Source organism: Varanus komodoensis, unplaced genomic scaffold (assembly GCF_004798865.1).
Source record: "Varanus komodoensis strain SLA01 unplaced genomic scaffold, ASM479886v1 scaffold57, whole genome shotgun sequence".
Taxonomy (NCBI): Eukaryota; Metazoa; Chordata; class Lepidosauria; order Squamata; family Varanidae; genus Varanus; species Varanus komodoensis.
In genome coordinates, this window is record NW_025336182.1 from 121,667 (window position 1) to 137,484 (window position 15,818).

Sequence of the window (15,818 nt, forward strand, 5' to 3'; positions counted from 1 at the left end):
AATGCAAGGCCCAGATCCAAGAGAAACTTCTGCAGTTTAACATCATGGAATGGGTGGGAGCCCTCTGCCCCTTCTGGATCCCAGTTATAAGAAGGGTGGGCTCCCACCCTGTCCCTTAGAGGCAACATCATCTCCGGGCAGCTGAAGAGCAGAGATGCAGGTACAATACTCCATCCCCACTCTGCCCAGTGCCTGAGTTCTGCAGTGGGGGCAGCTGGCGAATGACAGCCAGTGGGGTGGAGGATGGGTTCAATGCATAGACGACCACTCAAAAAATGACCATTACAGATAAGAAACTTGCCTTTCTTTTTTGTGGTCTCTGTGTACCACACATGTGGACGATTAGCAAGCCTACCCTTCACAGGATGGAGGGGGCTGTCATCATCAGAGAATCAAGGAGAGGATCACCCCACCAAAGGCGCAGTTCTGTCTTGTGTGGACGTTGAGTTGGTGATGTCACCTGAAGGCCAGTGGTGTGGCTCATGTGTCAGCTCTGCTGATGTTGTACAGCAGAATACTGGGTGGGATGTAGCTTGGGCACACGTGGAGTGTGCCCTGGAATCCTGCTACCTCATGTACTAGACAGACGGTGCTGGATACTCCCTTGGAGAGGCTCTGGGATGAGACAGGCTCTCCCTTTCCCTGGTCCTCGTAGCAAACAAAGAAGAGGTGCAAGCGGCAGAATTGCTCTGTTCGTGACTGCACAGCATGAGGCCCTGTGACCATCAAGCAGGCACAGCACAGCTTTGATGGGGGCGAAGGGATCAGGAAAGAAGGCTGGGAGAACAACATTCTGGATGATGTGGAAAACGGAGCTAACCTTGGGTCTGGACTGTGGATGGCCATGATGGAGGCCTCCCTTGCTATGCACTGTTCCCAGATGGTAGATGTCAGGGTGGTGAGCGGGCAGATCGTGTGCTGCACGGCTTGTTCAGGTAGTACATGAGAGTAGAGTTGTCTGTCATGATTTGCACAGGGCAGCTTCTCAGGAGCCCAGAAAGGATGCCATTGCTTTGTGCACGGCTAACATTTCCAGGAGGCTGATGTGCAGCTATGCCTCGCAGGGGACCCACAGGCCCTGTGTGTGCACATCACTGCAGTGTGCGCCCCACCCATGCTTGAGTCACCGGGGGCTAGGATGGATGGCTGTCCCTGGTGGTGTGGTTGTCCCTGCTGGACCCCCAGTGCAGGGAGCACCTGACTGACTGGGGGGGGGGGGCAGGGGGTGGACAACATAGTGGTGCAGTAGTAGCAAGTTTACTGTATTTTGCCATAGGCCACTACAAATATACACAGCAAAACAACACATTAACAAATGCGATCATAAATCAGTTGTGGCAAAACATAATACTAAAAAACAGGCAACCCATAAATCAGGTCAGTGCCTCTTCAACACCTCCCTGGCTCATGAACCCTGACTCTGGGTATTCAGGGCTTTCAGGCCTATTTTGTCCCCACAGTTAAAGCTCATCCAAAGGGACGAGGAAGTGGAGGCCTGGCTATACTGGTATCAGTTGACCTAAACGCAGACATCCAGGTCGTAGAGAGTAACTGCCCCAGCAATTTTCAGACCCTACTTCATAAAGGTGATTATTTTAGAAGCCTCATATGTGTTAACATCTACATCCCACTTAACAGTTTGCCTCCCTTGAGTAGAGGCTGCATCTGGGACATGTTAACTGACATGCTAATATCTCACTTCCCAAACGTGCATGTTATTTTATGTGGGGATTTTAATGCAAAAATAGGAATGGGTCATCTTGAGGAAGGAAATGACCTGAATGCTCAGTGCCAGACATGCCCAGTTTCTTTCTTTCTTTCTTTTTTTGCACATTTTTTATTAAGATTTTAAACTAAAAACTAAAAAAATAATCAATCATCAAATACATCAGACGTACTGGGTCAGCCCCCTATAACATATCTTTTAAACATTCTATAATCATATTCAAATTGATTTATAAAAATTTAAAGACATCTTTAAAACATGCCCAGTTTCTAGCTCTATCTTCAAAGGATTCAGTCATAAATAAGTCTGGGTTAAATCTCCTGGAACTTCTCTCAGTGTCTAATCTTCATGGATTTCATAGCACTTCTTTTGATCTAACTGATGGGACCTATACTTACCCTGGCTCCACTAGGTGCAGCGAAGGGCTACTAGGACGGTGGCTGATTTGCAGGGGAAGCCGTATGAGGATAGACGGCTGGGCCTTTTCAGCCTTGAGAGGAGGAGACTTGGAGGGGGCCTGTTAGAGACATACAGGTACGTGAAGGGGTGCCACGCAGAGGCAGGTCATGACCTTTTTTCTCCTGCAGTGGAGCAAAGCTCAGGGAAAAGCAGGTTGCTTACCTGTAACTGATGTTCTTCGAGTGGCCATCTGTGCAGTCACACATATGGGTTCTGCGCCTGCGCAGTGCCTTTGGCCGGAAGATTGATAGCTAACGGTTTCCTTTTCGGCGGGGACTCTGCTCCCCCTCCCCCCTAGCAGTATATAAGGAGCAGAGTGACCGCCATTTTCAGTCTTTGAAAGACCGACGTTCGGTTCCCTATGACATTGCACATTAGTACAAGAAGGGTAAAAAAATAGCGGTACGACACATAGGAGAGATTATAATATCTAAGTAAAAATAATCGAACCACCCATGACACCAAGAGGGGTCGGAGGGTGGGTTGTGTGACTGCACAGATGGCCACTCGAAGAACATCAGTTACAGGTAAGCAACCTGCTTTTCTTCGTCGTGGCCTCTGTGCATCACACATATGGGTAGAATAACAAGCTTACCCCAACCGGAGGAGGGAGGTGTCATCATCGAAGGACAGATGAAAGTACAGCTCTGCCAAAAGAGCAATCCTGTCTGGCACGGACATCTAGCCGATAGTGTTTGGCAAAGGTGCACGGGGTAGCCCAAATGGCCGCCTTGCACACGTCCTCTATCGGAACTCCCTATGCAAAGGCTGAAGAGGCAGCGACAGCTCTTGTGGAGTGGCCTTTTGGAGTAGACGGTAAGTCCAACTTGGTTAGCTGATAAGCTAGGACAATTGTATTAACTATCCATTTCGAAAGGCGCTGAGAGGTAACTGGAGAACCCTTGTCGTGCTCCGAATACTTCACAAAGAGTCTATTTGAATGTCGAAAGGATTCAGTCCTGGATCTATAAAAGGCTAAGCAGTGACGGACGTCCAGCATATGTAGAGATCTTTCTATCGGATTCGACGGGACCGGAAAAAACGCCGGTAACACAATTTCCTGTTGCATATGGAAAGAGGTAGCAACCTTCGGAAGGAAAGACGGATCCATACGAAGAACCACCTTTTCCTTGTGAAAATTTAGAAAAGGGGGATCCACTCAAAGAGCGCATAGTTCAGAGGATCTATGTGCTGAAGTCACTGCCATGAGGAAGGCTGTCTTCCAAGAAACGAGGCGTAAATCAATTGTCGCCATAGGCTTGAACGGTGATCGAGTTAATGCTTGTAAAACCACCGAGAGACTCCATGTAGGCATTAGGGATTTTACAGTGGGATTCAGATTACTTAAGCCTCTCAAAAATCTTTTTATTAGAGGTTGAGTAAAAAGGGAGAAACCATGTATAGCTTCTCTGTAGTGGGAGAGCGCTGCTATATAAACCTTTATAGATGAAGGTTTGAGTCCAGACTGATGTAGTTCAAAAAGGAACTGAAGTATCTGTGAAACGGAGGCTGAGGAGGCTGGAAAAGAGTGTAAATTGGCGAAGTTAGAAAATCTTTTCCATTTTGCTGCGTACGACTTCCTGGTAGATGGTCGTAGAGCAGATTCAAGAATATACTGCAGATCCGGGTGCAGGCTCTGCTGGGCATGCGTAGTCGGAATGGTAGGCGGTGCCGATACCGATGCATCGCCCCGGGTCACCATATCCGCCATGCGGTCAGTTTCAGGGATTGCAAGTCTGGGTGACGAACTGTGCCTTTCTTCTGGGTGATTAGATAAGGGAGAAGAGGGAGTTGAAGAAAATCCTCCCTGGAAACTTGAAGGAGAGTTGGGAACCACGGCTGTCGTGGCCACCATGGAGTGATCAGTATTCCTGTAGCTCCTTCGTGAATGATCTTTGCAAGCACTCTCATGATAAGTGGGATCGGGGGAAAAGCGTAAAAAATCACGCTTGTCCATGGAATCATGAAAGCGTCGCCCAGGGAGTCCTGACCCACTCCCACTCTGGAGCAATAGGTCCTGCACACTCTGTTCCCTTGAGTGGCAAACAGGTCGATGTCTGGTCAACCCCATCGGTGAAATAACATGTTTCGAACCCAACGGTCTAATTCCCATTCGTGGGAGCATGACATGTGTCTGCTCAGAAGATCGGCTTCCATGTTGTCGGTGCCCACAAGGTGGACTGCTAGAATAGTGATACCCCTTGGTATACACTGGTATACACCAGTCCCAAATCTGCATGGCGAGATGGGCTAGCTTCCGGCATCGGGTTCCTCCTTGTTTGTTTAAATAAAAGAGCGTCACCACGTTGTCGGAGGTCACTTGAACGATCTGATGGAGGAGCAGATCCTCGAAAGCTTGCAGTGCTTTGAAAACGGCAAGGAGTTCCAGAAAGTTGATATGATTTCTGCCGTCCCGATGGCTCCATCTCCCTTGGGTACTTAGATTGGAGCAGATGGCCCCCCATCCCAGCAGTGACGCATTGGTACCGAGGGTTACTGTGGGGTACCGAGGTTGAAATGGAACGCTGACGGTTAAATTGGCTGAGTCCATCCACCATAGCAGGGATTGGAGAACTGAAGCCGATAGTCGGATTCGTTTGGTAGGAGGGTCTATCTGTGGCCCAAACAGTTTGTTGAAGAACAGTTGAAGGGGACGTAGCCGTAGCTTGGCATGCGGGACCACAGCGATGGCAGCAGACATGTGCCCCAAAAGTCTTTGAATAGATCGGGCGGAAACGGTTCTTGCTTGCCGAATTCGAGCAATGCGATGAACGATCGCATATCGTCTGTCTCGAGGAAGGAAGGCTCTTGCCGACGTCGAATCCAGTTGAGCTCCGATAAAATCGATCACCTGCGTAGGGACAAGGGAAGATTTCTGTTGGTTAATGCAAAGTCCAAGGTCGTGCAACAGAGCGCATGTAAGTTCAATAGCAGACGCAAGTCCAGCTTCCATATCGGCAACAAGCAACCAATCGTCAAGGTACGGGTAGATTCGAATCCCGCACAGCCGAAGGTGTGCACACACAGGGGCCATACACTTCGTGAAAACCCTTGGTGCTGTGGCCAATCCAAATGGTAGAACGTTGAATTCATAAACTTCCTGGTCTACCGCAAAGCGTAGGAAACGCCTATAACTTGGGTGTATTGAAATATGGAAATAAGTGTCTTTTAGATCCAATGAAGCGAACCAATCCCCTCTCCCCAGCAGCGGAAGAATACTTTGAAGCGTGGTCATCCGAAACTTCTTCGGTGTTATGAATTTATTAAGAGCTCTCAAGTCCAGTATTGGTCTAAGACCTCCATCATGTTTCGGAACCGTAAAGTATCTGGAATAGAATCCATGGAGTCCTTCCGATAACGAGAGGCGACGAATAGCTCCCTTAACGAGAAGTTGTTGAATCTCGTCTAACAGCACCAAAGAAGGCGTAGTATATCGAATAGGACTCGGAGATGGCACAACATCGAATTCGATTCCATATCCGTGCTGGATGATAGATAATACCCATCCATCAGATGTAATTGACTCCCAAATGGAGAGTTGACTCTTCAGTTGATCCCCAAATGAGAGGGGGAAGGGTAAAGATGCGAGGAGAGGAACGGTTTGCTCATCACGCCAACGCTGTCGCCTGTCCGTATCGAATCTACGGCGGCCCTGTTGGAAGCTTTGGGGTGGTTGCTGCCTGCGGTGCTGGTGATGTTGTTGCTGTTGTTGTTGCCGAAGCGGAAATTGCGAGCGGTATTGCGGGCGTGACCATGACCACTTACGTCTAGGTAAAGATTGTAGTTCCATACGACGAGCGGTCATGCGGGACTCATGAATCTTCTTCAGTTTACTGTCCGTTCTTGCGTGGAAGAGACCGGATCCTTTGAACGGCATTTCTTCAATTCTCTGCTTCATTTCGTCAGGGAAGTTGCAATTACGCAACCAGGCGTGTCTGCGGAGGGAAATGGCCCCGACCAGCAACCTCGAATCCGAGTCTACGTGGTGCCTTACAGTGGAAAGCTGTTGCATAGCGACTTGCATTGCTTCTTTAACAAAGGTTTTTGCAAGTTCACCTTGGTTTCCTGGCATCTTATCTATGATGGCATCTAGGCGTTGCATCAAAAAATATTGGTAACGCGCCAGGGTGGCCTCATAATTAGAGATCCTTAATCCCAGGCCCGATGCTGCATAGACTCGACGGGCAAGGGAATCAACCTTTCTGCCCTCCTTATCTCTAGGCGAGGTATGTCCACGGGCCTCCCGACCCTGTGATGATTCCACCACAACCGAATTTGGTTTCGGGTGGCGGAGGAGAAACGGGATGTCTTCCTCTCGCACCCGATACATGGACTCATATTTCCGTGAAGTCGGTTGCAGCTGAGCTGGAAGGTCCCATGGTTGGGTCATTGCCTGTCTTAAAGTTGTAATAAGCGGCAAGGCAATGGAAGTGGATCGCTCGCCTCTAACAACACCGAGCCGGTCCGTGCTCGGTCCCGGCTGCTGGTGGGTTTCTATATCAAGCAATCTCACTAATCTGGCCATGAGATCGTTGAATGACATATAGGGTTCATCAGGTGATCCCGGTCCCTGTGACGTAACTGCCGCATCCGGTGAGGTTGAATCAGCCTCAGACTCTTCAGATTCCATCCAGTAAGGGGGAGACACACTGGAGGAAGATTCAGCCGATGACCCCGATCTGCCACGTTCTCTAGATGGGGCGTTCGGGGCATCTCTGGGAGTCGAATGGAAACGCTCCCGGTGGGCTGGTGGCGAGGATCATTCCCTGGTCGGGAAGCAGGCTGCAGAGTAGTACTCTTCTCGTCTCGGAACGGAGGAGTATCTAGATTGGTACCAATCGTCCGATCTCGCATCCGAGGAACGGCTCCTACGGCTTCTTGGAGGGGAGATGGCGATATCAGTATTCATCTGTACCAACGGCATTGGGGTTGGTGATCGAGCTCTAGGTGGAGAGTCTCTTATTTCCCCATCAGAGATGGAACCCCTCCTCGATTCCATGATGGGTTCGACAGCCAGCCGGCGTGGTGAACCCGGTGGGGTGACCCTCATAGCCTCCTGGATGTTCGGTACCGAGGGAGTCGGTTCCGAGACCGGTATCGGGATCGAAGACGAGGCCGAGACTGAATGGCGTTGTTTTGCCTGCTCAGGGTTCCTCGGCTTTTTAGTCGGTTTGCTCGTCTTGTCCTTCTTAAGCACAAGGTGTTTATCTGAATCACTGTGCTTTCTCTTCTCCTTTTGTTTCCTTGGCAGGGAAACAGGCTGGTCGGCCATAGCATGTGCGCCTTCCTGAGAGGAGCGTGAAGGCGGATCAATGGAGGAGGCCGGGCATTGCGGCAACTCAGCCGAAGTTGGACGGCCTTCGGGTGGGGCCACAACAGTGGAAGACTTAGCCACCAGGTGGTCAGATTGGAGAAGGGCCTGATCCCATAGGAGTTTTCGAAGGCGGTTCTCTCTCTATTTTTCCTCGCCTGTTTTGAGAAGGCCAAACAATGGCCGCACTTATCGGTTCTGTGCCCCTCCCCTAAACAAAGGAGGCACAGATCATGCGGATCTGCTGCGGGCATTTTCGAGCCGCATTTTCCACATTTGTGGAACGCCGCCGTTGCGCCATCGTAGAAATTTGAAGAGAAAGAAGATAGTAAAGCGGGAAAGTAATATTTTTGTTTTTTGTTGTTTTTTTTTAGGAATGATAAGAAGAAGAAAAAATAGTGCACGTTAAGAAATATAAGTGAAGTAGTAACAACAAGAACAAGGGATACAACTTGTAAGAGAAAAAGGCAAGGATTTTCGAACAAGGAACGAGGTAAGTAATAAATCTTAGCGAGAGCGAAGCGGCACGAGGCACAGCGAACGGCGGTCGCAAAGACTGAAAATGGCGGTCACTCTGTTCCTTATATACTGCTAGGGGGGAGGGGGAGCAGAGTCCCCACCGAAAAGGAAACCGTTAGCTATCAATCTTCCGGCCAAAGGCACTGCGCAGGCGCAGAACCCATATGTGTGATGCACAGAGGCCATGACGAAGAACCAAGATTTAGGGTGGATGCCAGGAAGTCCTTCCTGATGGTTAGGACCCCTACAGCATGGAATGGGCTTCCACAGGAGGTGGTTCAAGCCCCAACAGTGAGAGTTTTAAGCAAGGGTCCTCTAACTTTTCCAGCAGGGGGCCAGTTGAAAGGTCCTGGTGCTAGCCACGGGCCAGAATGGTGGTGCTGGTGGCGCATGTGGGCCGGTGAGGGGGCGGGGGCGGTGTGTGCAGGTGAGTGCTCTGGGGTGAGGGTGGGGCCTGTGGCGAGGAAAGGCGAGCAAACCACTGCCTCCCTGCGCGCGGGGCGAGGTGGGCAGCGGCGGGCGCGCACATGGGCACAGACACGGCGGGCCGGCTCCGGCTCCCGGGCCTTAGTGTGAGGGCCCATGGTGTTTAAGGATGGACTGGACATGCACATGGTAGACATGTCATGAGTGGAGCCAGCTGGAGCCAGGGGTGGGACTAGATGGCCCAGGAGGCTCCTTCTGACTCGCTCTGTTTCTATGTTTCTATATATCAATATAATCCTATATATATAGTGATATACTCCTGCCCTAACGAACCTGGAGGCTAAGTTCGAAGTTCTAGACTTTACTTTGAGAGATCACTGCCCACAACACTTGTCCCTTAAAGTTAATTCCAATGTCATGATGAAACAGATAACAGATCTTGAAGAGGACCTTACTCCTAATTTCAGGAGACTTAAATGGTCTGACAAAATACATTCTACTTTAGCTTACACTCTGTCTAGTCAGGAATTGAGCTGCCTGAGAAATTCTCTCTCACAACACAATTCAGATGTTATGCAAATTTTCAATGAATTCAGTGATCACCCTAAGCCTCTTAGGAATAACAGGCCAAAAAACTGATAACTCATGCTCAAAATGACTGGTTCGATCATGACTGTAAAATTTTTTAAAGGGAACTGCTATGTCACATGAGACAAGTTAAGCACAGTACGGAGGGCAGGTTGTCTAATCCCTTAATGCTCAGGTCCCAGTATAAAAACTTAATTAAGCAAAAGAAACTGGAACATGCTAAATTTCTTTGGTGATTGAGCAGTTTCCAGAAAAAATTATGCTTGTTTTTGGGAACTGGTCACAAATCCCAAGAACAATCCCTATTGCCAGGTTGATTCGTATATACCAGGCCATGTTTGGTTTTCACACTTTAGTAGTGTCTTTGGGTCACAACAGCCACAGGATGCATTTTTGTCACCCAGGAGAACACTGGAATGGTGGCCATTTCAGTCGCTGAAATCAGAGGCCTCATCACCTCTCTGAAATCTGGCAAATCTCCTGGAGAGGACAAGCTGCAACCCAGTCTATCTAAAGCCTTCCTGGGTCCCAATTCTAGCCAGAGTGTTCTCTTTGATTAACGAAACCAGCCAGATCCTGCCTGGCTGCAAGGTAAGCACTGCAGTTCCTATTCATAAAAAGGGGACAGAATGGGACTGACAAAATTATAGACCAGTAAGTTTACTTGGTATTCCAGCAAAACTTATAGTAAATATCTGCTGTTAAAATTGGAAGACTGGGTGGATACGGAGCATATTCTACACCCAGCACAAGCGGGTTTCAGAAAGGCCTTGAAACCATTGACCACTGCCAACACTGCATCAACTGGCCCGTTTTGGCATTAATGGGCACAAAAAGGCACACTATGTTGTGTTCGTCCACCTGGAACCTGCATTTGATTCTATCAATATGCCATGCCTATGGTCTAAGCTTGCTGCTATAAACATAGATAAAAGATTTCTTTCTCTCCTCCAACAGATCCATAGAGACATGGTTGCACAAATCAGGGTGGGAACCTCCAGTTCCTTAACCAAAAAAAAAATCCTATCAGAAAAGGCATGAAGCAGGGGTGTGGGCTGATTTTTTAATCTCTCTATAAATAACATCATAGTGAGTTTATTGGGACCACAATTTACACTTCCATCATTGGGTCAATTAAAAACTTCAATTTTATTATATGCTGATTACATGGTTCTGATTTCCCAAACTAAAATTGGTCTTTTACAGCAATTAGGATACTATTGTAAATATGAAGATCTTAATATAAATTATGCTAAGACCAAAGTAATCGTCTTCAGGAAAGAACCCAAAACTTCATCTTGGAGCATCCTTGGTAATCCAGTAAAGCAATGACCGTTTTTTAAATACCTGGGAGTCACTTTTAGGGACACCCTAAATAGGAAACTCCATCTGGAAACAGTCAGAACCTCAGCACTTAGGGTTATAGGAGCTATCTTGCACTTTGTGAACCCTAAGAATGGATGCTTGATAGACCCTGCACTGAAATTATTTAAGACCAAGGTAATTCCCCTCCTCTTATATGGAATTGAAGTATGCAGATGGAAAAGGATATGCAGAGGTAATTTCAAACATTTTTTCTAAGGCAGTAACTTGTCCTACCCAGGAGTACCCCAGCTGCTCCGTTAAGGGCTTAGGGCTCGTGCAAATCTTGCTATAATAAAGTATCGGGCCAGGAGCAGCTCCCCCAGCCTCAATTAATTAGGACATAAATCATTCAATCTGTTATTATCAAAAGAACCAAAACAACCCAGGTTTTTTTTTTTAATTCCATCACTGATAGATATTCCATCCTCTGTGATCTCCTAGCTGCTACAGTTGATAATTTCCATCTTTGGGACTGGATATATCACTCAGATGTGCTAATCAACTGACTTTCAATTCTGAATTCCAAGGCTGCTCCTTGGTTTAAATGATTTAAACATGACCATTTAAGATATAATTACTTAGTTAGCATCCCTAATCATAGACTTGTTTCCAAACCATGTATACAGCCCTCTTATCTGATCATTATTCTCATATTCCAATGGAAAGGTGTGTCTTTATCTGTGGATCACATGAAGTGGACAGCCTCTTGCATTCTATCTTTCACTGTTCTTTATACTTTGGACCCAGAGAAAAAGTTTTGACTAACATGCTACCCACTTACAACGCTTCTTCTGATTCTAAGAAAGGTCATCTGGGAGGTATTCGACCATGGACCCCATCTTCTCCCACAGGAGGAGCTGATCCCTGCCCATGGTGACTTCCTAGTTGGATACCTGGACACCAGCAAGGCAGCCATGCAGACCTGCCTGGTGGGGCCATCACGGTGTTGCCCTTCTCTGTTGACTGGTGCTGTGTGTTCTTGTTGGGAGGCACCCTGCATTGATTTCACAATCACAGAGTTAGGCCCAGGGTGCTGGTGGAGGAATGGCACGGCCTTGCTGTCACCCACCAGGTGGATTCAGTCTTCCCCCAGGTGGACAGCGGGGCAGCAGGGCACTTCCAGGACTGTTGCGCTGTTTGCTGCAGGCTGGCAGGAAGGGAGTGGTGATTGGAGCAATGTCTCCATGCCCAGGGCAGGCTCAGCCTCTTGTTCTGTCAGCTGAGTTGCCTGGAGCTCCCGGTTGCTGAATCTTCCCTTCTCCTCAGAGGAAGAAGCTGGATCCTGGTTGTGGGCTGTGGCACAGGGGTGGTGCCGAGAGGGCCGGGGAGAGCAGTCAGACGGACTCGCAAACAGAGGCGTAGGACTAACCTGACTCAGTGGAGGGTGAGTGGTGGCGGCTGGGTAGCAGGAGCTCCTGCCAAGCAGCTGGTGACCAGTGGGAGGCTGGCTGTCAGGGGCTGCCTGAGAGGCGGGTGCGGGCCCCTGGAGTGTGGCCAAGTATGTCGGGGTGGCCTCAGTTGGGCCCAGCACTGTGTCAGTGGTGGCAGCTGGCGGCTGCAGTTGTTGCCAGGGCGCTGGCATCAGGACTGCTGTCACTGGCTTCGAGGGGCAGTGCTCAGGAGAGGTTGCACCGGTGCAGGCCTCAGCATGGTGCTGGCCAACTGTGGGGCAGCGTAGCGGTCGCTCGCCATTACAGGGCGTAAAGTTGGCGTGGACCCGACTTCAAAAGGACACACATGTGGGGCTGGCAGTGTGCTCTGAAGGCAGCCAGTGACCCACAGTGGCAGTGAGTGGCATCCTTGCGAGGCCCGCGTGAGGCGAGGCTGGGAGGCTCCAGGTGCAGCCACTGTCACAGTGCTGCTGCCACAGAGTGTCTGGCCTGGCCTGGCAGCCGCCCGCACGGAAATCCCCAGCAGAAGAGCCAGAGGCCTCTGTGTCCCCGTGACACGGTCCTCAGTGGGGTGCAGCAGCAGCAGCAGTAGGGCTGGCCAAGAGTCTGAAGCTGCCACAGCTCTTCAGGGTAGGGGGCAGACAGAGACTGCTCGGACTTGCAGTCCCAACCAAGGGGAGGGGAGAACAAGGTGAGGCCCCAGTGTCTCATGGGGGCCTGGCTGCAGCTGGAGACCAGGGGCAGTGGACATTCTGGAGGAAGGGCATGCAGTGGAGTGGGGATGCACTGCCTCGGATTGCGGGTGTCAGTGGTGGCAACTCGCACGTGGGAGAAGGGTCTCTTGCCCACGAGCAGGTGTGGGGGCCCAATGAGTCCATCTCAAGGATGGCAGGAGTCCTGGTCACAGAGCCCTGGGGTTCGGTGTGTGTGCGGGGAGGGCGTCAAGGGCTGGGGAGCATTGGTTGGGTGGACAAAATTGTCCAGTGCCATCCCTTGGGCCCAGCGGCAATCTTGGCCACCACAGGTCTCTCCTCAGTCAAGAGGGTAACCATTTTCTTAGGCTTCTTCCTTTGTCTCATGGTCTTGCGACCCGTGGAGATGGAGGGCTCTCCAAGTCCAGCTTAGAGGACTTGGCCACATAGAAGGCCCAGTGGCAGAGTACTGGTTGGAAGCGTTCTGCCCGCTGCCAGCATGTCTGTGTCTTGAAGGCCTGTTTCTACCATGTGCCCTTCACCAAGGCAGGGGAGACAGGGGGAGTAGTTGCCTGCTGAGGGCAGGTGGGCTGCACGTGAGGTGCAGCTGCGAAATGCTGGATCGGAAGCCATCACAGGAGAAAAAGAGAGGGAAGGAGAAAGAGAAGGTGGGGAAAAAACCCAGAGAAGAAGAATCCTATATATAATTTATTTATAGAACAAGAAACAAAGAAAAAGGATAATAGTTGCGTGAGTGCAGAAATTGAAGCAATTCTAATCTAGGTGATGCGCATAAACCGCCTAGGAAGGCCTTTTGGAGGTTTTAGGAGGCCTACAAAAATGTGAATGAATTAATGAATGAAACAAATGGATGGGGACTGAGGGACTGGGCAAGACCCCTCTTTTTATCACCAGGAATCGGAAGGAGGCAGATGGCTCCCACCCACTTTGTAACACTAAGTTGCTATGGGGGCGGCATAGAAATGTTTTAAACAAACAAACAAACAAACAAACAAACAAATAAAATCTAGGCCTTGTGCTGAAGGTGAAGCTCATGTGTGTGTGTGATGCACAGAAACCACGAAAAAGAACTCTCAGGATGGAAGGAGAGGAGGAGGAGGACTTTGAAAAGTCTTTCAGTACCTTGAAAAGGGAGTCAAGGTAAACTCAGCAGACCTGTCATAGTTCCCCAGCCCTCAGGGAAGCTTATTCATCAGCTGCTCATTCCATCCATCCATCCTTCCTTCCAAATTCAAACTCAGCCTCAGGGTGTATTGAAGAAATGCTTGCATGTTTGGAGAGGAAGAATGGACAGGGCTTGGGAGAATGGACAAACAGCCCTGGAATCAGGCCACACTGGGCAAACAGAGCCTCGCTTCTCAGGGGCCAACTAGACATGTCTGGAGAAGCAGGATGTGGCCACAACATCCCCTCTTGCTCCTGTTTCACAATTGCCTGACTCATTGTGCCATGAGCATCTGTGACTCTCTCAGCAGTCATCAAAGTGCAGCAGGAGCTGGGAAAACCACGCCCTGTGGCATTTGTGTTTACTTGACCTTACACGGAGATGAAAAGCAAAAATGGGAGGGTGCAGCCATGTCTGCTTCCATCTGCAACCTCTCACTGAAATGAGAGGGTGAGGGTTAGGCTCAACCCTACACCTCTGTGCAAGAAACCAAATCACTAAAAGTGCTGGAGTGTGTTTGCTGTGCAGTGCTGAGAAAAATGCAGACATGCTGACATATTCAGACATCAAAAATGGTTGTTTGTCAATTTGTAGGTAAAAGCTAAAATGTTATCAGGACTCCAAATCCTTTTGTCTCTGTGGTCAACATTTTGCTTTGAGATTTCAGAAGAGGGTAACTTGTTTTACTTTCCTACACTCATTATTTGACCATTTATGCTTGAACAGACTTACGTCATTTAAGAATTTCAAAGTAGCAGCATAAGAAGATGGCAAAATTTCAGGCACCCCACTAGCTCCCCCTGCCCCCGGTGGTCAAACATAGGCCAGCACTGAACAGGAACGAAACCAGCCCCTCCCCAGCAGCGACCACAGAGTGCTGGGGGGCTGCTCACAGAAGATCACTGGACCAGGAATAAAATATCTTTGAGGCAGATGGATTGGAGCATGGGAACTGGACATGCCTACCTCAATCCGGCCCGTGTCAGGCTGGAACCCACGAGCAGGATCCTCTGTGGTCACACGACACTGAATGGCACACCCGTTGATCCGCACATTGTCCTGTTTGAGCCCAAGCTCTGGAAGACTCTTGCCCTCGGAGATGTGGATCTGGGCATGGACAAGGTCCACACTAGAAAGAGGGTGAGACAGGGCAGGTTAGCCACTCTATGAGTTTGGTGTTCCTTGGGTGCCCAGTCAAAGAATGCTCCAGAAAGCTCAGCAGTCTGTGGCTGGCACGAATTCTGACCGGCTTCCGGAGACAGGGAGACCAAAGCTTTGTGCACCACACACAAACACACAGAGGGGGCATGTCCTTCTGTCAGCATCACTGCCTCAATTCAGATGCAATGTTGCTTGCCTGGGATGGGTGGCCTCTCAGTGGGTGAAGAGGCAGCACTGATGTCCTCCCAAGCCCAGAACCTTCAAGCTGGTCTGCTGGTCTGTCTCCTGGCAGAGTGACAGACATGTCCTATACTTGGTTTTCTCCAGGAACTCACTCCGGCAGACAACATGAGGCATAACTTCTGGGCTAGGATCACATGCTATGAGTTTCATAGCACAGGGAGCGCAAAACCTTCCCTGCACTCCACAAAAGGACTCCTTCTACCCCTCAGCCACTTTTCTACTAGTAGAGCCCATTAGTGAAAGTAGTCCTCACTGGGAAAAACACGATAGCTCTCCCCATGATGGTGAACTTCTGTAGCAGCAGACTTTCTGTATCTATGGAGGCTCTCCCCACAACTGACCACATGGGTTCTGCTCCCTGTACATCCAGCCCCATATGCTATTGATTCATTAGATTTCTTTCCTGGCCATTAGCCAAAGTTGCTCATCCACATTCATCTTCCTCATGCAAGAAGCCCAGAGAAGCTGCAGGCCTTCAGAACTTTCAGGCTGATGCAGAACCATTAAGGAACACTTGCTGAGTATTGCTGTTCGACCAGCAGCAGATCCATTAACTGTGCTGCTGTCCAGTCCTCCTTAGGCCTTTGTCAAAAAAAGGCAGCACAGGAGACTCTGGGCAAGCTCACATTAACAACAAGCTATAATAGACACAGTGGAGGTACTTCTTTCTAATCCTGCCTAATCTTGGAACCTAAGCATGGTTGGATGTGGCTGAAACCTGGATGGGTGGCAGAACAGTAAAACACAATGA

At 49.5% G+C, this 15,818-nt stretch overlaps 1 protein-coding gene across 2 annotated transcripts in view; it reads right to left on the reverse strand.

The window, feature by feature from the left end:
• Positions 1-15,818, reverse strand: part of PC (pyruvate carboxylase) — a 265,823-nt gene that overhangs the window by 116,151 nt on the left and 133,854 nt on the right. For both annotated transcript variants that reach the window (XM_044449338.1, XM_044449337.1), the window contains exon 9: positions 14,630-14,792. In XM_044449338.1, coding sequence (XP_044305273.1) covers positions 14,630-14,792 — 163 coding nt within the window. The remainder of the gene's footprint in view (positions 1-14,629; positions 14,793-15,818) is intronic.